This window comes from Centruroides sculpturatus, unplaced genomic scaffold (genome assembly GCF_000671375.1).
Source record: "Centruroides sculpturatus isolate CEXI.00-Female unplaced genomic scaffold, Cexi_2.0 scaffold1071, whole genome shotgun sequence".
In the NCBI taxonomy this organism is placed as follows: domain Eukaryota; kingdom Metazoa; phylum Arthropoda; class Arachnida; order Scorpiones; family Buthidae; genus Centruroides; species Centruroides sculpturatus.
The window spans coordinates 194,942-222,751 of record NW_019385447.1 but is presented as its reverse complement, the minus strand read 5'-3'; the positions used below and the strand labels follow the sequence as shown (position 1 = coordinate 222,751).

The 27,810-nt window shown below is 29.5% G+C and overlaps 1 protein-coding gene across 1 annotated transcript; it reads left to right on the top strand.

Annotated features, from left to right (window-relative positions):
- The first annotated feature begins 5,446 nt into the window (after nucleotides 1-5,446).
- LOC111639104 (ubiquitin-conjugating enzyme E2 T-like) lies at nucleotides 5,447-14,129 on the top strand. The gene is made up of 6 exons (XM_023384883.1): nucleotides 5,447-5,730; nucleotides 8,301-8,370; nucleotides 10,334-10,439; nucleotides 11,373-11,471; nucleotides 11,539-11,617; nucleotides 13,820-14,129. Exons 1-6 carry the CDS (start codon nucleotides 5,619-5,621, stop codon nucleotides 13,828-13,830), a joined length of 477 nt encoding a protein of 158 aa, XP_023240651.1. The 5' UTR covers nucleotides 5,447-5,618; the 3' UTR covers nucleotides 13,831-14,129.
- The last annotated feature ends 13,681 nt before the right edge of the window (nucleotides 14,130-27,810 follow it).

Here is a 27,810-nt window from a genome sequence, read left to right as displayed (position 1 = left end):
GAAAACATGGTTGTTTGCCTTAATACGTGCATTTGATAATATTTTATTTGTGATTAAACAAAATAAAATTAGAATTGTATTAATAAATCTAATTTTTTTTATTTTGATCTTTAAAGTCACACCTCATCCTATATGTGAGATCATCTTATATGAAGTAAATACAGTATATACAATTTTAGTAATAAAAAGAAAATTTAATTTCTTAGTTTTATTTTTTAAACTTTCAACAAATATCGTTATCTGCAAAATAAAAAAAATTTCAGTAAGAGGTTTTCAACACGTTTTAATTATTACATTATGTGTTTGCTTTCATAACCTTAGAATTACAGTGTATATAAACTAAAATATTATACATATTAAGAATATTAGTAAACAAAATATGTACAGTCAGCTATGCTAGGCTAAGACTCCACTACCATAAAAACTTTTAATCACGTGACCTATTTGTGTTTGCGCTGGGATTATGGTGGAGATCCGGCTAGGGCAAAGTTTTTACGGCGAAGGTGCTGCCCAAAGTGTTGAAAGTAAATACTTCTTCGCACATAAATTGGTGGAAACGGAAGACGGTTGTATACGTGATATATCGATATAAAGACAATGATTATATTCTACATTACAAATGTAGTAAAAATAATATTGTTACTTTAATATACTAACTTTTATTATCGTATTATTAAGATAATATACAGCACTTATAAGCTTAGCTTTTTTATTATATACTCCTCTAAATTGAAGGATTTCCTTTGGTATCCATTATTATAATAGAGTTATCTCCTGTCGTAGATACACGAATACTTTCGATAAATCTTTCCGGATCTATTCTAGGGTAGCCACGAGAGAACGTACATAAAAAACTCGTTTTCTGCCATTTTAGCTCGTGTTGCGATGACCTAGATTTCACTGACTTGTGATTGGTGGAAGGTACCTATTTATGGCCGTATTCGTGTCAAAAGTTGAACATAGCTCAACTCGCTTTTACGCTGGTTTTACAGCCTGCTCAGGCGTAAGATATCAGGGTCACATGATTAAAAGCTTTTACGGCGAGGGATTTTTACGCCGTTTTTATGGCAGTGGAGTCTTAGCCTTACAATAAATGTGGAGGAATACTTTGGCTGATGCAGTATGTGCATGCAAATGACGGAGCCTTCCTGCTTTGATTAGAATGTTAGTCATCATGTTTGTTGTATGTAAGGTTCAGTTATCTGTTTTTAATGGGCATTAGATTATCTATGCTTTTCAAATTTACAATTCATAAAATAACAGTTTCAGTAGGTCACTCAATCAACTATCTACAACCTTGTAGAGCAGCAAAAATTATTATTAAATATTAATGATTATATTTAATAATACAATTATCATCAGAGAGTACTGATTACCAAGTCAATTACCCAACATACTCTCTAATGTCAACTGTAACCAACAATGAACCATGCAAGTTTTTAAAAATTTTTGTTGAAATATTATATGTATTATTCTGTATAATGCAATCTTGTTTTTTTTGTAAAGTCTAAGAACTGAAGAGGGGTCATTAAGACCCGAAATGCATTTCCTTTAATAAAAAATACATAAATCAACTGTTCCTTGTGTGATGTGTTACTGAAGAAAGATTCGGCAAAAAACACTTTTGCAAATTCTGTCATATGCTTCACATTGATCATTACTATTCATTAATGATTCTTACATATATAATTCTTAAAAATAACTTTTTTTTTTTTTTTTACAATAACTGAAGCATGTCTTCAATGTAGAAAGTATTACAAATTAAAACAAAAATAAGACAAGTATTTCTACCCTTGTTCAGGTTCATAGCATTTCTTTGTATGTGGGAAGCAGAATTTTCACTAAGGCCAGGAACACACATGCGTAAAATTCAGCTTAAAACAGAAAACGTAAAAATTTTTCTGAAATTTTGGCTGAAACAGAACTGAAAATAGAGTAGAGCATGTCTCTACTTTTTACGCCAAAAAATTTTTACACCAAAATTCTTCCAATAAAGAGAAGTCTTTCCTGTGACATCAAAGTAGACACGTGGTTTTTATTCTAACAATGGCGGCAATGAGGGTTAATCCTACAATTGTGACGGTCTGGAAAAAACGAAAAATAAATGAAATAGAGGAATTTATTGAATTTGTTCAACCACATCAGTATCATGCATAAAGACACTGTATTTAATTAATTAAACAACGTTTATGGATGGCTACAGGTGTTAAATTTCAAATAACAGGTAAGTCTAGTAGAATCGATATATAGGCCTAGTAAAAATCGTACTTACTAAACCTTTATTGTCTGGTACTTGTAAATTATTTGCAAAAACAAACGTTTTCGGCCTCAGTCGTTTGTTTTTGCAAATAATTTACAAGTACCGGACAATAAAGGTTTAGTAAGTATGATTTTTATAAGAATACCGGTATTCAGATTAGAAGATTTTTGATATAGGCCTAGTATTTAGACCACACGTTCTTATCTGAATTCAGAATATGAGTCTGTTAATTTCTGTATTATAGCGGAGGAAGCGGAGAAAAAATGGAAAGTACAAAGGGATAGATATATGAGAGGAAAAATTAATAAAATTAGCACTGTTAGTGACAGTGGCATTTCCTATTCGACCAGAATTTTTATGTATGTGTGTTTTGGCATAAAAGCGTAAAACAGAAACTGAACTGAAAGCTGATTTCTGATTCAGTTTTCTGCCACATAATTTTAGGCCAGGAACACACATGAGTAAAATTGTGTGGCAGAAAACTGAATCGAAATCAGCTTTCAGTTCAGTTTATGTTTTACGCTTTTATGCCAAAACACACATACATAAAAATTCTGGCCGAATAGGAAACACCACTGTCACCAACAGTGCTAATTTTAAAAATCTTCTAATCCGAATACCGGTATTCTTATAAAAATCGTACTTACTCAACCTTTATTGTCCGGTACTTGTAAATTATTTGTAAAACAAACGTTTTCGGCCTCAGTCGAGGTCTGCTTCAGGTTAAATTATTGGATTTCATTCTTCGAATGCNACTAAACGTGCATTCGAAGAATGAAATCCAATAATTTAACCTGAAGCAGACCTCGACTGAGGCCGAAAACGTTTGTTTTACAAATAATTTACAAGTACCGGACAATAAAGGTTGAGTAAGTACGATTTTTAGTGCTAATTTTATTAATTTTTTCTTTTCATAGAGACTATCTATCCCTTTGTACCTTCCATTTTTTTCTCCACTTCCTCTGCTATAATACAGAAAATTTAAATTAAGACTTGTATTCCGAATTCAAATAAAGAACGTGTGATCTAAATACTAGGCCTATATATCGATTCTACTAGACTTACCTGTTATTTGAAATTTAACACCTGTAGCCATCCATAAACATTGTTTAAATACAGTGTCTTTATACATGATACTAATGTGGTTGAATGGATTCAATAAATTTCTCTATTTCATTTATTTTTCCAGACCATCACAATTGTAGGATTAACCCTCATTGCCGCCATTGTTAGAATATAAACCACGTGTCTACTTTGACATCACAGGAAAGACTTCTCTTTATTGGAAGAATTTTGGTGTAAAAAGTTTTTGCCGTAAAAAGTAGAGACATGCTCTACTCTATTTTCAGTTCTGTTTCAGCCAAAATTTCGGAAAAATTTTTACGTTTTCTGTTTTATGCTAGATTTTATGCTGAATTCTACACGTGTGTTCCTCGCCTAAAGTTTAAGCATAAAATAAATCATCCTAACAATACACAGTACTGATGATTGTTTTTTATGCCTGGAGAAGTCCTTTTAATTCAGAACAAAAGTACTTACTAAAATTCAAGATTAGCCAATATTGTTATTGTGTACTTTTATTGTAACTTGTATTTTACATCCTAGCTGCCATTTATTCAAATAAATATTAATTTTATTCTTAAATTTGTGTTATATCTCACAAATCAGCAGATGGAATATCTGATAATAATAATAATAAATCCACTAACAGAAAATGTCCATAAACCTCATAGCCTAGTTGAAGGGAGATAAGTAGGGCACAGACCACCATCAAAGGGGGAAGTAGGTCTGGTCTAGTCATGTAACCTAGTTTCTTAATAAATTGTTCAGAGTTGCGATATAGCCTGTTCTGTTTAAAATGTTATGTACAGATGTCACACTCACAGAAGATCATATAATACTATGATATTAGGGTTACTGTTAATAGAAGAGAATAAATCAGCATTTATCAATCAGTAATAATTTTTAACAAACCATTTTCAATTGACTCCCAAAAATGTTGTATTGACCCCTTACTGATCCCTAGGTTTTGGGATGTTCCCACATGTTTATAGTGAAAGTTGAGTTTAATCATCATTATACAAGTTTTCTTACTCAATTGAGAATGTATTCTGATTTCTAAATCTTTTATTATCTGATTTCCAAATTCTAAATGCTCAAAACTTAAAAATTTTTTACACCAAATTAATCCAGAAATTTTCTATTTGTTTGTGCAGTTAACCAAAATAAGATTAATTATTTTAATTTTTTATAATAATTTAAAGATTATATGCTTTACGATTTCCTCCAAACCAGAGTTTACGTAGCTACAACAAAAAAATGGCGACAAATACACGTGGATAACTGAAATTTACAAGTATCGAAGTTTCATATAATACATTGATTGAAAAGCAAATTAATATATAAATATATATATGTAAACTTTGCTTTTCATATGTATGTTTTATTATTTCTGCTTTCAATTAAATGTATAATTTGTCCACGTAACACATTTATTTGATACTATTCTAGGCTTTATCTGCCTTGATTTTACCTTCATCATCAATCCAAACATACTGAAGATCATACTAAGAACATTCATATAATCAGGAGTTGGATCATCTCCAGGAGATCCAGGAGTTCCCACAGCAGGTGCCTTATACCTAAATAATTACATTAAGCAATTAACACGCAAATCATTAATTGTAGTATATATATATTTTTTAAGTTTTAAATCTAATCTTTTACCTTTGAATTTTGTCTGGTCTACGTATATCAGAGATGTTGTTACTGGTTGAAGACATTATTAAATTATATAAATAAGATTTAAGTCATTAATCCGCTTCCCTTCTCCTCAACCACACAAAGACTTCTCCCGCAATAAAATGGCGGAAAATTCTATCTTCTCCAATCCCAGAATTAGAGCACAACATGTGATATACATACATCAATTTCTTTTATATCGAAAATCTTAAAATAATTACCCGTTTATATCAGTAAAAATTAATATTTATCAATTTTTATATTTTTTTTTAAATAATGTAATCACGTGATGTGAAATTTATATTTTAAAATTATAAATAAAATATTATTGCGTATTTATTATATTTTATTTATTTCTATCTTTAAAATCGCTGTATTAATTATTAAAGAATATGTCTATTTTTAAGAAAAAACAAAAAATATTTTGCTTCTGGCAACATTGATCTTAAAAAGGAGCTAAATTTGAAATTAGTTGACGTACTTTTTCACGTGGTTTTCATATCTTAAAATAAATAAGATTAATATAATAATTATATTATTTTTCTGTTAGTGACAGTGTTTTTTGTATTGATATTTAAGTAAATTAAGAAATAAGGTATACTAAACTATTTAAAACATGGCTCAATTTAAAGCCAGAATGACGAAAGAGATGCAAATGATATTAAAGCAAACTTCCCCAGGTATTGCTTGCTGGAATGTTGATGGTTCTATACGTCATTTACGAGCAAGTAAGTATAGGAAGAATTAATTTTTTGGCATAATTAAAATTTTACTATAATAGAGACCCAAATAAGCATAACGTTATTCTATTTGTACTACTTACTGAGCATGGTAATTTTCGAAGTTACCTGGCGATGTATAACCGGGCAGAAACTGCTCCTTGCTTTTGTGTACAGAAAACCTAGACACCGTCGACTATATGATCTATCATTGTCCAATTTACGATCAAGATAGATTTATTCTGAAATTAGAAATCTTCACGCATGGTTTCAGGTGGCCATGTCCACTGGATAAGCATGTTCAGAAGCCACTGTTTAATGCCTTTTATAATTATGTTAAAAAAATATGGAAGACTATTTATAATTTCTAGTTTTTCACTTTTTAGTTTTCACTAAAAGCCGAATTTTCTAATTTTATGCTTGCTTTGAATCATTTATTTTGTTTATGTATTCTTAGTGTTATACTCCCATAGGAGTGGTGCACTTATTTCTAATAAAAAAACAAAAAACTATTTGTAACATCATTTATATTATTAAATAGAGAATGTACATCAGAACAGGTAGTATTCAGAGAATTAGCAAGAGCAGTATCAGTTCAGTGAAAAAAAAATCTATCAAGTACAGGATATGTTTGAATGTAATTTTATCTCTGAGGTTTTTAATTTATTTAATTACTTATATTTTGTATTGAGAAACTTTGTTTTTAAAAAGATTAACAACTGTGTGAACTTTGTTTATCCAAGCTACAGTAAAAGGGATTAGAAGTGGTTCAAATAAATAAAAATTCAGATAATCAGTGTCAGAAAAAATTCACATGAATGCAATGCATCAAGATGATAAAATAAGAATTGCAGATTGCAAGGACTTTACCTTTATTGAAAGAAATAATTGCTTATAATACAAAACAAATGATTCAGTAAAAAATGCAAAATAAATGCACATAAAACCTTTTAAATAACAAAAGCTGAGAATAGCAAAAGTGATTACAGGATCATTAATTATAAGGAGATTGCAAGAATCATGGACAGGAATATAATTTTATAGAAGAAACACTACCATATAGAACCTTCTTAGAAATGATAAGGATGAAGTAAATTCATTGAAACTATTGGATGTATAAAGAGTGTATTGTAGACCACAGAGCTGTTTGAAGCTTGGAATATGTTGGGTTGACTACATGTTCCTGAGGACCAGAATCACAGAATATGAATATATAGTTAAGATGCTATCCTTCATGGCTTTAGTGGCATATGACTTACATGAATTGATTGTGGTACTGTATATTGGAGTGAAGCAAAAATTGTCAGGCTCATAAGAAGCAGACATAGTCTGAAATGGATTGAGGAACTAGACATATGTAAGTAAAATGCAAAGCAAGGTCTATAAATTTCAAAGATCAATACGATGTCTCTAAGGCTTGGAAACCATGGTTTGAGATCTCCGTGATATAAACATCAATTTGTAACAAGTGTTTTGATGCCTGGGATTAAGGATTGTGGCTACATACATATGGATGTAATCACATTGTTACATGAAGAGTATAATTTTGATTTTTTTCTGTGCTAAACTTTTGTAACATTTGATAATTTTTAATCAAAGCAAAGATCTGGATTCAAATTTTCAGTATTTATATGTTTGATTTCCTATGTTTCATGATATTTAAAAGTGTTTGATTTTGTTGAATAGTCTATTGAAAATGCTTGAAAGTATTAGTTTGCCTTTATTAAAGGACAGTTTGCTAATTTAAAAGCTTTGCATGTATTTTTATTTGTGACTTAGAGTAGATTTTAAACAGTTGAACACTCATTTGATTAGATGAGCTCATTTGATTAGATGACTCATGATTGTGTCACTTTACAAGTCACAGAATTATTTTACGTTCAAAAAAACAACCTCCATGCTTATGATAAGGTGTCTTATCCTTATAATCTATGGCTGTCTATTTTTCTGTTATCTAAATATATAAAATTACAGTCTTGACTGACTGATTGATTCATCATTGCCCAGAGCAAACCATTGAATCTAGAGGTGAAATTTGTACACAGTTAGGGTACGTCATAAAAATGCACACTAAGAAGGGATTTTTGGTAATTCCCCTGTGGGGGAAAGGGAAAGGATTAAGGCTTAACCTGAAGAATGGTTTCTACTGTCTATTTTAGATGCGATTTTTTTTTTTGTTTTTGATAGTAATAATTTAATTTTCACATGAACAATATTTACCAAATCATCCAAATTGTTTTTCCAAGCAACACCGGGCTCATTTGCTAGTGTTTATATATTTGCAGTTTCTTCAAACTCTTAAGATGGACTTCTTTTATTCTCACCCTTTTTTAAGCATTGGTTTTAAGTTTGATTAGAAAAGATTTCTACTTTTATATTCATAAATATAAAAGTAGAAATCTTTTATAATCAAACTTATAAAATTTAATTCGTAACTCCAGAAAGTTTCTAAATTTTTCTAAAACTAACTTTAATTAATTGCAGATTTATTGATAGTTTAGTGGATTTATTATATTTAAATGTTTATATTACAATATTTAGGAAAGTTAACATATTTAGAATTTCATTTATAATTTTAGCAATAAATGGAACTCAAGGTACTCCCTATGAAAATGGAATTTTTAAATTAGAACTAATTATTCCAGACAAGTAAGTATATTAAATATTTTCATTTTTTAAATATTACTAGCTCCAAACCTTTTTTGTAGAACCTTCTAAACAATTCTCCAGTAGCTTATTATCTTGATAACGACTAACATTTTTGATTCATCAGCTGGATCTTCTTCAGGTCGAACATAAACATTGTATTTTTAAAACTGTTCCATTAATTGAATGCATCTCCAGGTTAAATTTACTGTGTGATGTCATTGTTATAAAGCAGGGCACAAGATATTAAACCCATTTTAAACTGTTATAAAAGTGTCCTGATTTGGTTTAAAGTAATAGCTGCCATGCATAGAACAAGCATTTTTCATTCTTGAAATTAATCCTTCTCCCTTGTTTTTCAGCTTTATATATTTCCTGCGATTCCAAAGCCCAATCTTTTCTGATTGTTTGGCTTTCCTAATAATGCAGTGTTCTGTAGATTGCCCTGGATGACGCTGTCTGAGGCATAAATAGCCAAGGCAGTGATGAGCTTGTTGTGGCTGATATCGTACTTATGTTCAGCAAATCTTTTTTGTAGACAGTGTGTGGTGGAGTCTATGTATGTACTCCAATTCCTGTTGATCTCTATGGTGTATTGTTGAAATACAATATACTCCTGGTAAGTTGAGTTGATTGGTTTCATCTTTGCTGTTGCATAACATGTTGTATATAGTATGGTTGTGCGTGTATGCTATTTTTTCATTCTTATACTGTGCTATCTCTTTATATATGTTATTCATATTATGATTATACTCCACTACTATATGGAAAGTATTGGTATCGTGCCCATTATTTCTGTTATCCCTTTACTTATCTTCCCTTCTGTTATTTTTGTTAAAACCTTAGACCTTATCCAAAATTAAAACCTTAGACCTTATCTAAAAATTGGCTTTGGCCAATTTTTGGACAAAGTCTATTTTATAACTGTGTTTGGCCTCAAAACACTCCAGGAGATTTAGCTCACTCAATATGTTCTTATGGTAAGTGCAGTGCATTGGTCCTTTTTTTTTTTTTTTCTTGTATATGAAATGTCTCTTTAATCCAAAACTTGTTCAGTAGACTGCCTCGGAGCATTACAGTTAGAAACATCTTTAGTTTACAAAATTGGATTACAAATGCATTTTGGGTTGATTTATATTTACAACCCCTCTTCAGTGCATAAAACGTGATAAAATAGCTTTCGCAATAATTTTATCATACACAACATTTCAGTATTAATTTTATTTCCATACACTCAGTGAGCTTATACTAGTATACTTTAGTGAAACATTATGAATGTTACAGCAATAAATTTTATCCGGTATTTTTAATACATTACTGTACTGTACAAAGAATCTTAGATTATAGTTTTATTATAATACCAAATAAAGATGTTTTTAACTGCAATACTGTGAGGCAGTCTACAGAACAAGTTTTGGATTAAAGAGACGTTTCATATACAAGAACCAATAGACAGCAACCATATTACAGTGTAAAGTCCTCTTTGTTAGGGATCAAAATGCTGCCACTTTATACAAATGTGGATCACAGAAGAATGCTGGTATAAACACTGGCAGATGGTATAGCTTGTAAGAAATGTTTGTATAGATGTTGTCCTGGTGAATGAACAGTTGTAGATCTAAGAAGTGGGCCCGTGTATTATTGGATTGGTCCAGTCTGAGACTCAAGCGAGTTGGTTTCTATGTTCAGTTTAGTTTTCAGATGATCAAAATGTCATCTACATATCTTTTGTAAATGTGAATGTGAGGAAGGATTAGAAGTAATACTTTTAATTTCAACATATGTACCACCTTTTCAGAGTTCCTCGGATATTGAACTGCCCATGGGCATGCCCCTTTTTTGTACATATGTGGTTCTACAAAGATTTGGAGCTATACTTTCACTCCAGTATTAATAAGTGTGTTTAGAACATTAAATATCACTAAAATATTATATGCAAATCAAGACAATTTTGTTATTATTTCAGATATCCATTTCAGCCTCCTAATGTTACTTTTACAACATCTATATATCATCCAAATATTGATACTGCAGGAAGAATATGCTTGGATGTTTTGAAATTACCACCGATGGTTTGTATTGCATTAAATAAAACATTATAATTGCAACTTTGAAATAATACCATAATTTATTATACATACCATTATTTCAAATTTGCAATCAATCATCTATTTAAATATAAGTGAAAAACCATTCTTTATGTGATATGATTTTTCCTTATTTTTATATATATATATATATATGGGAGATGTTTCTGCAGGATCTTTCAAATGTCTTGTAAGATCTCATAAGAGGACATTCCTTCATGATCTCACTCTTTAGATCGTGTAATAGTTGCTAAGGTTTTGTGATAGGTTCTTAATTGATGTGTGAAAGTAAACATTAGGACTTGCATGAAAGGCAATTATAAAGTTGTTAAAATTAATGTTTTTATTTTTTATTATAATCATTTAGAGTTTTTCAGTTCCAAGTACACTGACTTGAACTCATCAAGTCTTCTTTTTATTTAGACTTGATATTTGATTTAAAATTTGACAAACTTGAGTCTAAATTCATATATTTTAACAGCATTAAACAGAATCATTTGTTGATTGTCAGAGCATTATTAGTAAAGAATATAAGGGATGTATTATTTTATAATAAAAGATTTTAAAATTATTAATAAAAAATGTATGGAAACAAAATATAATTAGTAAAGATAACCATATGAAGAATATACAAAGTATCTTCTCACCACTTCATTCAAATGACAGCATTATATACATTGAATTTTTTTATGTCTGATGAACTGAAAGTCAATAATTTTTTAAAAGTTTTTATTGAAATTTGTGATTTACAAAATGCTATTTATTGCATTGAAGTTTATCGAATTTTGTGAATTTGTGTTTGAATTTTAATCTAAAGATTTAAACATGAGATTTAATTGTGAATTGATATTTTGGGAATCTGTAAAATACATCTGTAATATTTAAAAATTTAGATTATTATAAAAAGTTTTTTTACAGGGAACATGGAAACCATCATTGAACATAATATCTGTTTTGACATGTATCCGTCAACTAATGAATGAACCAAATCCTGATGATCCACTAATGGCTGAAATTGTAAGCTTAGTTTTTTGAGGTAATAATTGAAGTTTTGAATCACATACTGAATTTTTTTCTTTTTTAGGCTGAAGAATTCAAGTTTAATCGACCAATATTTGTCCAACATGCTAAAGAATGGACTATGAAATATGCTGTTTCTGATGGTAATAAACTTTATTTCTAGTTTTTTAAATCTTTTGAAAAGGGATAATTTCAAAAATTTAAGAAAACCTAGAAAAATTAATTTAATTATTTTGTTAATATAAATCATTTTATGAAATTTCAATACTTTAAACTTCAAATATAGTAAAATAGAGTAAAATCTTGGTAATCCAACATTCCTTCATAATTGAACAGTGTTAGATTAAGGAGATTGCAGATTATTGGAAGTAAGCAATGTTTTAATCATTTGGAAAGAAAACATTTGTTTATTTGCATGATATTAGTACAGTACATTGTATTAATCAAGATATATATAGAATAGCAAGAAAATATGAAAGGAGAGCAAACAATTTGAGCACCCCAAGATGACAAGCCTAATGATCTTTAACCTTTCAACAGTGGACTAGTCGGGTATGGTTCTACCCCCAGTAATGGAGAATAAATGTGGGAAATTTTTAAAGTATTTTTCCATGCATTTTTTCTCATTACTGTTTCAGAAAAAGATTTTGTAAACAGTTATGTCTAGTAAAGAAAAGTCTTTTTTTATTGTTACATAATTCATTTTTTATGTGAATTTTTTTTCGTGGTATTTTTATTCTTGTTTTTGGCGATACCCCCTAAAGAATTTGATGACTATAGTCATCCCTCACCAGTGCCACACGATTGCCCTTGACAACTATAGTCGTCGCTCACTGCTGAGTTGTTAATATTGTATCCAAGCTTGAGATTGACATAATGCCATGTTCAGTGGGAAATGGAGTTTTGAATTAGTAAGAAGTTTGTCCACAACTTGACAGAAGTGCTGGTAATACTAGAGTTAACTAATGTCTGATTACTGGATGTGTTGAACTAGCTAACTGCCAGATTACTGAGATTGTCCTGTATATAAATTCAATATTGTATAAAACTGTATATAACATTGTTGTTAGATATTTCATTGTTTTTTTAAAATTATTACTTGAGTCTGTATAAATTGATAAGAATTGTTTTTAAATAATTAATGAAATTTATTTTAATAAGCTAAATGTGTTAACTGAGAACATTAACTGAGAACCTTAATGTTTTAGTCTTGTAATGTCTTAGAAAGAAAACCTGGAGAAGTTAATATTTTGTATCTATAGTTGTTGTTTTCTATTGAATACAGTATATAATTGTAAAAAAATACAGGATGATCATAAATAATTTAATTGACAAGATTATAAAATTATTCAGGTAAATGATCAAATTCAATATGATAAATATTAATATTGAAATTTGAAGTCCTGATGACATATACAAGAATAAAACAATTAAAAATTAAAATAAACAATAAAACTAAATTTAAATATTTGAAATGCTAAAAAGTTCAAGGAGTCTAATTGTTTTATTAGATTAAATGTTTTTTGAAATTGTGTTTCATCCAGAACTTTAACTAAAAAATAATGTTTCAGAGTAGAAAACAACAAATTTGAACATATACAGACTGATGTTTTAAACATTCTAAACATTATGTTTGTATATTTCTTAATATATTATGTTTACTTTCCTCTCTTATGTATAAAAAGTATGGTGATCAGTAAAAAATACCCCCCCTGCATTTTTACATTTTGGACTCAGGACCTTGAAATGCTGAGAAATGCAAAAAAAAAAAAAATTTGCATGTTTTTCTATGTATGGATGTTAGTTTGTGTCGAGGGCACAATTTTTTTTAATCTTCTTTGAAGCTTAATAACTTATATGTTTTTTGTTGAAAATTTCTGAAATTTTGCAAGAAGGCTTATGTATTAGGGGCTTGATGCTACTAAATTTTGGTGGTTATAGGTCAAGGGGTGAGGAAATAGAGGGGGGGTCACATGTAATATCTTAAGTGGGTTGGACTTAATGATTTTATTTGTTGTTAGAATTTACAATTTTTTTTATAAAAATCATCTCTACCCTCAGAATTAAGCTTTTTTCCTTTTATAATAATTAATAATATGATCTGTTATAAAAAGTTTTTAAAATAAAATATGGCCCATTCACAATTTAAAAATTTTTTGTTAGGAAAGTTAAGCACTCATTTCTGGATTTTTTAGTTAAGAATCTAATGTTAAGACAGTCTTAATGTATAGTTTCAAAAAACATTTAATGTAATAAATTGATCAGACTGAAATTTCTATAATGCTTTAGATTCTTTTATTTTGTATAAATAAAGTTACAGACTAATTTTGCTTTTATGTTTTTAGCTTCTAATTAAGGTAACTTGAAGCAAATTTTGGATGGAAATAGAATATTGCTGTTCTCATATCTTCAGTTAATCATTCCAAGAGTATTGTATACAGACTATTGTTCATACTAGGTACTGTACATTGAAGAATGTATGTAAGAATGTAGCTTCATTGTTCTGTTTGAATGCTGATTTAAACAAATCAGTTTTAAAAAATACTGTTTACTGATTTTATAATTAATGTATATATATAACTTATATCTTTTGTAAAGAATATTTATTTAAATAAACATTCAAAAAATTTCCTATTAATGAAAATTTTACAATTAAAGTCTACAGATGTTTGAAATTTCAAAGCAGATTTTTAAATTTATTTAATATTTATTTATTTCAGCTTAATTAAAAAATTGAATTTTTTAAAAATATAGTAACTTTAAGTTGTTTGTTCTTTCTTAAATATAAGATTCTGATTTTGAGTTTGTGTAAGCAAACTATTGAGTTTTTCAACCTACCTTAAGAATAAACAAACATGCATGTACTGTATACAGAATGATTGCATTTCAAATAAATATTAGTTCTTGATATCTCTTGGAACGTTTTGTTCATTCAAAATTATGTAGATTATACAGTAAAATAACTATAGTATTTATAANATATATATAATTGTTCAATGAATACTGAGATATTTATTGCATTCATAAAAATTTAATATAAATGGAAATCAATGTACCAATTTGTAATGTAATTTTAATGTAAAATATTGTAGATTTTTCTGAATTTGATAATTTAAAATGTTTAGTTATAGCAATAGTTCTGGCATCTTTTTTATATACAAAATATATTGAAATGTTTTATTTTTTATATAATAAAGAAATCTAATAGTTAAAATAACGTTATATGAGAGGCTTTATTATCCACGCTGTCTTTATTAATATTAACTAAATTAGAACAAAACTTTTAATTCACTTTTTTTTTTAATTCTAACTTTTCGAACGATTCGAACCCGGCTCCCCAGAGCGGTAGGCTGCCACCTTGACCGCTCGACCATCCGGCCGCTAGTTAATTCACTTATGAACAATAAGTGGTGAGAGAGTTCCAAAAATTTATTCGCGTTTTCAACATTTGAGGATGATAATTAATTTCTGTTAAAAAAATCCAGCAACGAGTGGCGTAATTTCCCGCGTTGTTATGAGATTTTATTTAAAAAATAACTTTGCATTTTTTAATTATAATATAATAAAATTGTGTGTGGCGCCATCTGTTATGAGATTTTGTTATAAAAACACAACGTTTTTGCATTCGATTTTAAAATTTTGAGGGTAGTGATCAGCCGGACAAACCACCTCCCAAAAAATTCCTTGGCTTTTTCGACCCATGCGAATATGATCCCGGGTCCTCCAGATTGGTAGGCAGCTACCCCTGGTTTATTCGTATACGGCAACGCGACGCACGGGTGATCTGCTGAGGAGGATGCCTCTCTGGAGATCATTTATGGGAATGGGGAAATTGTTCCAATTTTTGGTGTTACTAATGTGAAGAAAACCCAGTAAACTCAACGTAGTCAGCTCTTTGGCAAGGCGCGAACATGCGACTACTGTTCAGTGATATCTACTCGGCCACTAGTGGGCCTAACCGCTCGCCATCCGGCCGTCAAAGTATTTAATTTTGAGTCAAGATGTTTATCACGAAACTTCCGCGAATACGGACGAATTTCAATCGCCCAGATAGAAACCATTCGTTGCGCGCATAAATCGTTAATACTTTGTTACAGACCACCTACTCGCCACTGCATCACCCTGCTCATCTACCAAAGGTCTCAATGGGTTCCCAGACAGCGGGTTTCCTTCCATATAATATTGTCTACACGGACGGTTCTAAATCTAAGACTGGGGTGGGTGCTGGTCTGGTCCACTATAATACTCGAAATAATCAGTTCATGCACAAAGAATCCCACCGCCTGGTAGGGTTCTGCTCCATCACTCAGGCTGAACTGTATGCCATTTACAGAGCCCTCAAGTACATTAATACGAGTACTAAGCTCAAGGACAAAAACATCTATATCTGCTCGGACAGTAGAACTGCTCTCCAAAGCATATCCAGTGGTAAGCTGGGTGACAACATTAAACGGATGATCATTCAGGAGCTAACTGGTAGCACCAGCCACATAAACTTCATGTGGACACGGGCACATTCTGGTGACACTGGTGACGAGGAGGCTGACCGCCTTGCTAGAGAGGTCTCCTCGAGTACTACTGACATTACCTTCGAAGACATCCCGATGGTGGCAACTAAGAAACTCATCTGGAACACTATGATCAACATATGGCAGCGCAACTGGGAAGAGGAAGAGACAGGAAGGACAACCTTCAGCTTCTTCCCAGACATTGCACAGCGGCTACAGCTTCAACACCTCAGCATTAACTTTAGAACTACTCAATTGTTCACCAACCACGGGAATTTCCTGGCCTACCTAAACAGATTTGGGCACAGGAACTCCCCACATTGTCAGTGCAATGGGACTTCACAACAAGACGCACAGCATCTCATATTCGACTGCAACCAATACACCCATCATAGAACGAATCTACTCAGGACAGTGTTACAGGAGGAATACAACTGGCCTTGAGACCACAACGTCTTAGTTAGAAATAAGAAGATCTTTAACGCACTTATAAATTTTGTGGAGTCAACAAAGGTTCTGGACCTGTAACACGACAATGAGTAAGCACATCATCTAGTTCAACATGCGTTTAACATGTGTATTATGTATAGCTATTTGTGTGTAGTTGAGTTACAACTCTATCCACCAAGCAGTATTTCCTGTAAACCTAATCATAATATTCACCATTTTGATATTAATATTGTAAATTTTATGGGTACTAAGCCAGGTAATGTCTACTTTGTGTTAAGGAACTTATAGTCGCGTTTTTATGTACGGACCTAAAAATCTGTGCCTCTCTTGTTTTCTTTTGTAAATATTATTTCCATATGTAACCTTTTTGTGTTTTAAATAAAGTTCCCGGTGCGGCTCTTGACCTCCCCTTCCACTTCTCACTTCTCTCCCACTTTCCACCCACCTTCGGCCCCTGCCATAACAGACTTTCCCTCTGACTAACCCTTCTCACTTCTTTTCATCTCTTTGAAGATATACCACTGAGTAATTCCTCTTATCCCCCTGTAAATATTGAAAATATTGAAAATACTTTGTTACAAATTCAAGTGCCGAAAATAATTTTCGTTTCTCCATTTAAAAATAATAATAATAAAAAACAATAAACATAAATTTTAAATGATATAATATAAAAAATGTATAAAAATTTTATTAAATGATTATAATACTTATTGAATATTTTATTATTATTTTTATTTGTTTAAAACCATTTTCGAAGCGATATTATTTATAATATTTAAAAATCACTTAAATGAAATAAACAATTTAATTTTTTAATGATTTTTTTTACATTTTAATTTAAAAAACCAAAATAAAATCTCAAAATTATCGAAAATTAAAATCCGAAAATGATCATTTCGCGTACTTTAATAAAGTAAATAAAGTCCCTACTTTAATACAGTTATATTTATTATTCTTAGAAAATATTCGAGAATATTTATTATTTCAATATTTTTATATTTTCGCACGATATAACAGTAACAACAACATTCGATACTAAAACATTGTATCAATAGCGGAGTTAACATAAACATCATTTTTTAAAATTTATGCACAATACAGTAATAATACAACGAATTAATAATGTAATGGAATTAAGAGGGACATAAATAATAACTATAAATTTTTTAACACTTATTATAAAAATTTATAAATATTTCAATTTCACGTTTCCTAGGCTACAGCAATTGTTTGGATGTTGCAACAAGTTATAAGTTTGTAAGTTGCATTCCTTTTTTAAAATTATTATTTACAAACAAATTTGTAATTGACATAATTAACTAAGCTTTTTGATAATTAAAAAAATTTTTTTTAATTATTATTAATTTATAAACACTATTTTATTATTTATGAAATATAAAAGTTATTATCTTGTTTCTAAGGGTGTTACTAGCCATTTTTTATTGTATTTATTTATATAATTATGATAATTATGCTTAATTTCTTGTTAACTTTTCATAATTCCTAGCTGAAGTTGGGATGTGCAACAGGTAAAAAGTTGTAAGCTCTTTGCTTGCTACAAGTAGCATAAATAAACAATTTAAATATAAATAAATTGTTTTTTGGATAGAAATTACTTATATTTAATTTATATTTAGATGCATTATCTTCATCAATTGCCTAAAAGTAACTTCTATCTTTATTGATGATTTAAATGGACAAATTGAATGGTTTAATACAGGTAAAATTGCAGTTCTGAATGAGTTTTGGACCCCCAAATTTTAGATTCCTCTATTCTGAGTTTAAAATTTGGATGGTCCAATCTGTATCTTAATGCGGATATATAATTGTTGCTAATGTACGATTTATTAAATTTGTTTTGCATTATTTTAATAGTTGTTAGATGTAAATTTGATATTCGAACTAGAATTAATTAGTCTGGCCATTATTAAAATTTTTTGTCATCTGTAAATGATGATATCATTTTTAAATTGAGTGAATATGTTAAATATTCAAATTAATCAATAGACGAAATGATCAAGTTATCGAAATTGAGTGTTATTAATTTTTTTTACATAAGATTTTTCATTCTGTTGTAAAACATAAAACTCATTATAATAATGAGTTTTATTTAGGTATAAAATATTATTTGCAATTATTATGTAAGATTTAACACAATATGTTATTTTTTTATTGTATATAGTGTTGCCATCCTTAATTAACAAGGACAGTCCTTACTTCAGCTGCTGCAGTGTCCTTCCATTTTTATTTTGGGATAAAATAAATGTTTTTCCTAACAGCAAAATGAATTGGAAGGAAAAATGGTTATTATTGACAGATAGTGTTTTTAGTATTATGTAGTATGTATTACAAGAGCTCTCAACCTGTGATTTTGAAAAGAGCCAATATCATAGCCAAAAAAAGCTGACAACCAAAATTTTAATCGAATGTAATTATCTAGTGCAAGGTGTACAGAAATTGTAAATAAATTGTTAAATATGATATAAGATTATTTTATCACATCTGTTTTGTACTTTTGATCATTTTGCACTTGTTATATTAACACAGTGTATTGTAGAACAGCAATTCACCTAAATTGAGACTCCCAAGTGGGAGTCACCAATTCTTATGTGGTTGCATAAACACTTTTTCATAAACATTATTCCTCTGCTTAAAAAAAATATTAAAAAGTGTCATGCATGTTTTTTCTTTTGATTTCTTTGACAGCCAAAGAAAAAGTATATACAACATTTGAAGAATATTGACAATCAACAACAGCAACAAGGAAGAATAGGATTAGTGGATTTGTATGTATATGAAAAAAATTATCCAAAAAGCAATAACTGTAAGATAATGGAAATTGGAATCATAGATGAAAAAAACAGACAAATGCCAAACATAGTGAATATGTGGACAGAACCCTTGGAAAGTGGACTGTCTATGCAAAACATGGACAGTTGAGAGCTCTGATATTACTTGTACAGGCATACCTCGACTTACGTCGTTTTTCGACTTATGTCGTTTTCCTGGAACCAATTACCGACGTAAGGCGAGGTATACCTGTATATTAGTTAGTGTTTCTCAATCTTATCATAGAGAAGCTTATGAAAAGAGCTTTTCTGGAAAGTGTTGTAAGATATTCTTTGAAAAGTTTTTGCCTGCAATGTATTAAACTGGAGGCTAGCACCCAGTTATGACTCTTCTATGCATTATCATCATAGTTCCTACTTTAAAAAACAAAAGGTGGCAAGCCTAATCAGGACCTTAGGAAGGGGGAAAAAGTGGTCTAGCCTAAAAACAGAGAGCAGATGCCATGATTATTGCCATGATCTCTTAGTTTGTTTATAAAGATTTCACACTCAGTATTTACCTAGTCATATCAACTTTTCTAATTTCTAAGTCTCCCTGTGTACAGATATATATATTATCAACAGGGAAAACAATATCTTAGGGATAACCTTTTTCCTCTATGGAAAAGTTTATTGGTTTGGTCTGACAGAATTGCAATCTAATAGAGGATTTGAAATTGGAATTGGGTTTGTAACATTAGCAGCAGAAAGTGGTCATTCCAGGCTGGACTTGTTCCTACAGCCTTGATAATTGTATTTCTTGTGAAGATATGAATTTTAAAAGATATTGTAAAGCACAATTTAGTAAGCTCAAAAATATCTTTAACACATACACAAAACTCTTATGGATTTGCAAACAAATTATTCCACAGTTTTCTTTATAAACTTCTCATTATAAATTTATAATGGGATCTCTATTGTTTTGGTTATTGTCATATTGTTTTTTTTTCTGGCTTGTAAGTAAATTTTGTTATCAAATGCCATAACATCATAGCATTTAAACTTTTAAGTGTAAGTGTTTTTAATTGTTGATAGGTTCTGGGTCAGAATTTTGTAGATGTGTTCAAATTTAAGATTTTTGTGCAGCATCTGAAGATGAGCTGCTCAGTTTGAAAGTACTAAAATATTTTTAAAGAAAGGGGTGTGGAAATACTAGACTCTTGCTAATCTGGCCTTCATTAATCTAGTCTCTCAATTATCCAGCATACATTCCAGCATGATCACACATGAAAATGTTAGTCATATCGCACATTCTGTTCTCTTGTTTACTTGGTTTTATTTCTGTGAACAATGTTGCATGTGAGCATGATGTATTATTTGCCTGCTTGCCTCTAAAAAACAAAAATTAGTACCAAAGGACAACAGGTCACATCATTTATTGCCTTTAGGCCTAAACACTCAGTAATCTGACACACTCAAATCCAGCAGCTCTATGTGCAAGAAATGCCTGGATTAGCAACAATCTGCTGTATTTTGGTTTTGTTTTTATTCTTAACTTCAATAAATGAAGTGTGCAATGCCATTGTAAATGCCATTTTTCTCTAAATATTCAATACATTTTATTGAAGAAATGAATTCTAAATGCAATGTTTTCCATTGCAAAAAAGTATTGTGACACTAAGGGGCTGTATTTTGAAGTTTGATTTATGTGCAAGCCATAATGTTTTAAGAACAAAAGTGCAAGTCATGACTTTTGGTGCTTAAAACATTACAGCATATATTTACATCATTTATATATAAAACAAAAATATAAAAACTGTCTATTTGCGTTACTGATAAATATATTTAGTTAACAAGTACAAACACTTTCGACAATTTATAGCCGCCTTCTTCAGGTAGTATGGCGGTTATTAGGGTTTGGGAAGTCTCGACATTCTCAAAGTCCCGGGCATGAGACAACCTACGATCAAAATCCTGGGACGTCCCGGGACTTCAAGATTTCTCAGAATAAAATTAGAATTGAGTTCATTTTTGGCACGATGTATCAATAAAAAAGCAATTTTAGTAAAAATCAACATTTATTGAACATAAAATGAAATCCTAACATTTATAACATTAAAGTCTAAACAATTCTTATAATCAATTCTTATAATCATATAATCTTATAATCAATTCTTATAATCATTCATTTTTTGGCAGTAAAATCTTAAAATTATAAAATCAACTTAGTAATTATACTAATCATTAATAATCATACCTAGTCTCTATTCATTAGTCATATAAATAATATAATGAACTAGCAATTAGACATCTTTTCTGATTTAATAAAATAGGCTTTTAAAAACATNTCTTAAAATTATAAAATCAACTTAGTAATTATACTAATCATTAATAATCATACCTAGTCTCTATTCATTAGTCATATAAATAATATAATGAACTAGCAATTAGACATCTTTTCTGATTTAATAAAATAGGCTTTTAAAAACATCAGAGTATTTACAGCTTTGTCTGACAATCTGTTTCTGATTTTTGTAATAATGCCTCTGGACAAGGAGAACACACACTAGGTTTCAACAGATGTCTGTTTTATTGTGTTTAAAGCTTTATAAAGTACAGTAGTTCCAAACTTTCAGTACGTTTTCCGGTTGCTTCAAATAACTGAAACTTTTTTTTTAGTGCTGCTCTTGATCTTTTTGCAAAAATTTGGGTACATTTTCTTCGATTTTTTTGATTGCTTGTTCCATTTGACTTTGAAATGACTCATTGGGTCCGTTGTGTACTATAGAGCTACTGGTACTGGGTTCGGCGTCCATTATTTCCAAATCTGGCATTTGGATATGAGGGATATTTTCAAAAAGTCTGTAATACAGATCTTCCACAAAAGCAATAAGTGCAGTTTTATTCAAATTCGAAGTAAAAAAATCCGTATTTTGCGACTGTGATCTGTATTGGCCAGTGTGCAAATATTTTAACAAACATATAACCCGTTGTGACCTTCTTTCTTCTAGACAGGCTTTCAATGTTTCAAAGAACCATACCGCCAGATTATCATTTGTCATTGTCGATTGAATTTTTTTCAGTAAAACGTCAATTATTGCTTTGGCTGTGAGTAACGAAGAGTTTTGTCTGCTTAAGGCTTCTACAGCTATCTTGACTGGCTGCAATAAAGTAATGATTGACTGCAAAAGAAGAAGATTGTCTTCATTCCATTTGTCTAACATGTTTAAATCTATCAACGCTTTCTTTATGCAATTTTTGAGCTACAAAAACCTTTCTGCCATTACAATTATAGAATTTTACTTTGTTTTGACATCCAGTAGTAAACTGAGTTCTTTTCCAAATTCTGATTTAACATATTTCTGTAATTGGCTGTTTTTCAGTAGACTCTTTCTAAACAATTTTACTAGGAAATGAGTTTCACCAAGCACTCTTTTAATTTCATCAATTGGTTTTAATGGGCAGTTTGTTTTATAGTTGGCATTGCAGTCCTCTTCTTCATCAGAAGAGTTTTTGTTCTCCATGATTTCATCCTCAGTATCATCAGTATCTTCGGAGGTAGAAGCTGCGGATGTGGCAGTAGCCTGATTTTTTTTTATAAAATGTGTCTACAACTCCTAGATGTATTGTGTGGTTTAAGCATAGGATCATCTCGCTGGGGCTATCCCTTCCAAACTTCTTCATTATGTTCGGACCATTGCTGGTGGTAGCCACAATATGTTTTTGAAAATCCAATTGAAATCTTTTCAATGTATCTTCAACTATTTGTCTGGTCTCTTCAGCACTGCACTTTCCAGGTATATACACTAATCCCAAATTGAAAACTTCTTCGTTCATACCATGCAGACACAAATTAAAGTACCTCCGGTTTCAGACACTGGTCCATTCGTCAACTGAAAGACTGAAACGTGTACCAGAAGCGACAAAATCTTTTAAAGTCTGAATCATTTCTTCTTTTCTCTCTTCATAATAACTCAATATGATTTTCATGACATCAGTTTCGTTCTTAGGCATTTTATAACCTCTCTGGATAATACTCTCACGAATGAATTTACTCTTTGTGATTGCCCTTATTGTAAGCCCATCCTCTGCCGCCAAACGAGAAATTATTTCAGGCAAAGACTTTTTTGCAACATATCCTATTATTGTAGACTGCTCTTCAGTTTTAATTTTTTTACATTCTGGTTTGCAAGATGTCCCAGGTTGTATAACTGATTTTGATTTTTCTGGCTGATTTACAAAAATATTATGAACTCTTTGCAGGTGCCTGTCAAGGCCTGTAGTAGTCGACCCTTTACATGAAATTTGTTTTGGTCATAATGAGCACTGTGCGGTTGATTCGTTTATTTTTTTTTTTTATAATATTTCCACACTTTTGATATATGTTCCACATTAAATGAATAGGTTAGTATCTATTTAAATTTGTTGATGATCTGAAACAATAATAATAATCCAAAATTAATGTTATATCTTTGTTTACTGAGTATCACTATCATATCAATTATTTTTTTATGAAATAACAAATCTCATCCAAGGTAAATGTCTAACTGAAGTAAACAAAATCTGGTGTTTGTTTAAACTTACATGAGATGGGCATCATTTCCACAAGAGCGTTGTAACACAACCGCGCACAGCACTTCACCTCAAAGTGTAATTGGCGACTGACTGACTGAACTGCCAGTGCTGAAAAAGACAGTCACAAATATCACGATCTCATAAACAAACATCACAAGATAACAATATGGCAGTGAATGCATTTGTAAAGATTGTCCCTTAACAGAGTAAAGTTAAAAGTCACACAACCTTGTAAATTACTCCCACCTGCATTGTTTATTTGTAAACGGGGAGAACAAAAGAAGCGTCGCTCAGCTAACCTTTTGAAAATAAAATTATTACAATACAATTTTAATAAGCGTGTCTCGAGTCTTGACCTGAAAGTCCCGAGACCCAAGACAATTAAATTTAGAAAAAGTACCAGGACTTTGAGACACAAGACGTCCCGGGACCCAAACCCTAGTGGTTATGTACTGTTGAATGTGCTGTCGAAAGTTTTTATATTTTCATTTATTTTTAGTAAGTGCATCTTGTTGTTTTTATCTCATTATTTATATCATTTTGTTATTCCAAAGAATTTATAGGCCAGTGAGTTTTTTACCATTTTATTGTAAAGTTGAAAAAGTGTTCTACTTCTCCTGAAAAGTTTGTTTTTTGGCTTTTACAACATTATGGCATTGCATGCTTCAAATATAAGGGAATGTTTAAATTCTTAATTTGGATTCCAGCTTATTCAAATTAAGAATTTAATATACCCCAAGAAATTTTATTATTACATAAATTAAGGCCATAAGGATATAATATCAGGCTATACAATAGATGATCAAACACTTTCCATTTGAACTTATGGACGAGTTTCCATGTCTGTACTATAGTCTGAGAATGAGCATTGTCATGGAAAAGGAAAACTTCTGATGACAGCATTCCTCTTCTCTTGTTTTGTATTTATTACATGTTATTGTTGAAGAGTCTCAAAATACATGACTGCAGTGATGGTCACATACTGGGATGGAATGCCTTCAAATTGGAAGTGTTTGATCATCTGCCATACAGCCCAGACTTAGCACTGAGTGGTTTTCATCTTTTCATTCACTTGAAGCCATGGTTAGGAGAACAGTGATTCTAAACTAACAAGGAGTTGAAGGCCAGCGTGGTGTTTGCTGACCAACTTGGTGGCAACCTTCTTTGATGACAGTATAGAAAAGCTGGTGCCATGGTATAATAAATGCTTAAATTTAAACAGTGATTACATAGAAAAGTAGCTGAAAAGTGTATGTAACTTTTGTAAATAAAACAGTTCTGATCTTCATTTTTTACTTGGCACATTGGTGGTTGAAAAGATATTTAATTAAATATTTTTGAAATCAGCAGATTTATTATTAGAAACCATTTTTTAAATCTTACATCTAATAAAACATGTATAGAATTTTTATCAATTATTTTTAACATATAACAGTATGTTAAATTTTTATCAGCCATTTTTTATAGATCAAATTATATTTCCATTGCTACAACTTTGTTCTTAATACTATCTTTTTAAATAATTTCCTAAAATATAAGGATAAGCTTACATTTTAGGAAATTACGTTATTAAATATTTTAGGACTTGTATATTATTTTAATTTTAATAATGGATCTGCAAATCCAAAAATATATCAAATTTTAAACAATGTTAATTGTTTCATTCTTAAAATAAGATAGAAAATTAGTATCCTAATTGCATATAAAATTGTTATTTTTATTTGTCATGTTAAATTTTAAAAAATTTCATAATTATATTTATTTAAACAGATTTATTTTAGAAAATTTTTAGATTTCAGTTATTGAAGTTTAATTTAACTTTAAAACTGATTTTAAAATAATTAAGAAATAAGATTTATTTAATAATTTTAAATAAACTGAAAGATAAATTTTATATATATATATATAACAATACCTAATATCAATTATCAATTTTCATTATTGTAAATAAATTTAGTGTGGAATATAGTTTTGGTATGCAAATCTGCCTATCTGTAAAAGAGCAATATATAAGATATATGGTAATTTAACAGATGATATAAGGTGGAGAATCATTGGCTGGTTCAAAGCAAATTAAATTAAAACTAAATAATCTTGCCTTAATAAGAACTGTTCAATAGTCTGTATGGAAAGATTTCACAGAAAATACAATATTCAAGACATTTTATAAATAGGACTTTGTATTATAACTATAAAAAATGACAGATATCAATATATTTTTTACTGTAAGGTTGGAAAAATGTTAATTTTCCAATCCTATCTTTTAAAGGTGTATTTGTGACTTCATTAAATTATTGTGGCTAGTTTAACTTTATGACAGATGTTCTCTGTAAATTGCTTGAAGTAAAATATAATCTTGAGGTAGATGCATGCTGATCTCTTAGCAACAAAAGAATAAGTTATATATATAAAAGCTTGTCTTCTGCAGTATTTAGAAGACTTCAAGAATATTATTGTTCTTTGGTAGAGAATGTTTCATGAAAATTGTCTTTATTTGGCTAGAGTCTTAGTAGAAAATTCTTTTAAGTTTTGATATAAAAGAAAATAAGTAATTTGGTGTTAGATTTCTATAAGTTTGATTTCAGAAATAATGGAGTTTTGACTTTTTATAAATGCAATCAGATTTGTATTCAAAGTAGAAAATAATTTGAATGAAGAAAACTAAGTCTAGGGTTGTTAGATTTAAAAATTTAATAATAATAGATTTTCGATAAAATTGTATGAAATTATTCTAAAAAATAATGAATACATCTTTAAACTTTACAATCAATCAAAGTTCAAATTTTTAAAATTGTACTTTGATTATAAAACTTTATATATTCACATATGATGCCAAATACTGTATATTATAAGGAAGAAATTGTACTGTCTTTTGGTGTTAGATTTGTTTCATGAATTAAATACATGCAATTTGACAAATTTGACATTTCAAAATGGTTTCCTTAATTTTATATATATAGTTTTTTTGCTTGAGGAAGACAGTTTAAAATGTTGAAAACACTTGCATGTATTTAATTCATCAAACAAATAAATCTAACACTGAAAGACAGTACAGTTTCTTCCTTATACAGTACTTTATGTTAGGGGAAAAAACTGTGTATAGCTGTGCTAGGATTATATTAAATTTATTCAAATTTTACTTAAGCTTTTGTATATTGCAAAATAGAAGAAAGCAATGTTTCAATAATTTAAGATACAAATGAACTGATTTATGTAATTTGTCTTTTATAATAATGCAAAAGAAACATAAAACAACCAAGTACAGTACATCAAAGCATTTACCATAGTTAGACTGGAAATTTTGAAATTGCAATTGATAATTATTGTTACATATTCTAAAATCAACATTAAAACAATTGAAAGTATCATACTCAACTGGTTTTATACTGCAAACTAGATTAAAATAATGGCAACAAATATATGATATTTTATAATAATACTTAAGATGATCCCATAACTTTGTGATTATTGTAATAAAACTACACATTTTAAAAAATGATTTATTCAATTTTTAGGAGAATTTTGATGATTTTGGTTTTATTTATTATTCAATACAATAGTGAAATGAATTAAAAGAATAAAATTGAATTAGGAAAAGATAATGTAAAATTTTAGCACTTCTCATTTAGGTTTAAAATAATTTTTAAGGTCATGGAAAGAGATGATGAAAGTTCTTTTCAAATTAAATGTTTTTACTCTTGTCTATATTGTTGAATTTAGTGAATTAAATATTACTGTAGAATTATCAAAAATTTTTAGCAACTGTAATTTTTGTTGTATTATTATATTGAAATTACAATAAATTTTATATGTATATTATACAAACACTAATTTGTTTTATATTTACTAATTTTTAAATTTTTATATTAATAGAAAAATAAACATTGGTTTTCTGAAATCGTGATAAAAAAAAGATTTTAAACTTTTGAGGTAAAAATCTGATATTTTTTTATTTATTCAGTTCTATGAAATATAATCGTATAAAATTTAACAATTTTATAATATTTTAAAATGATAATAATAGCTACGTAGGCT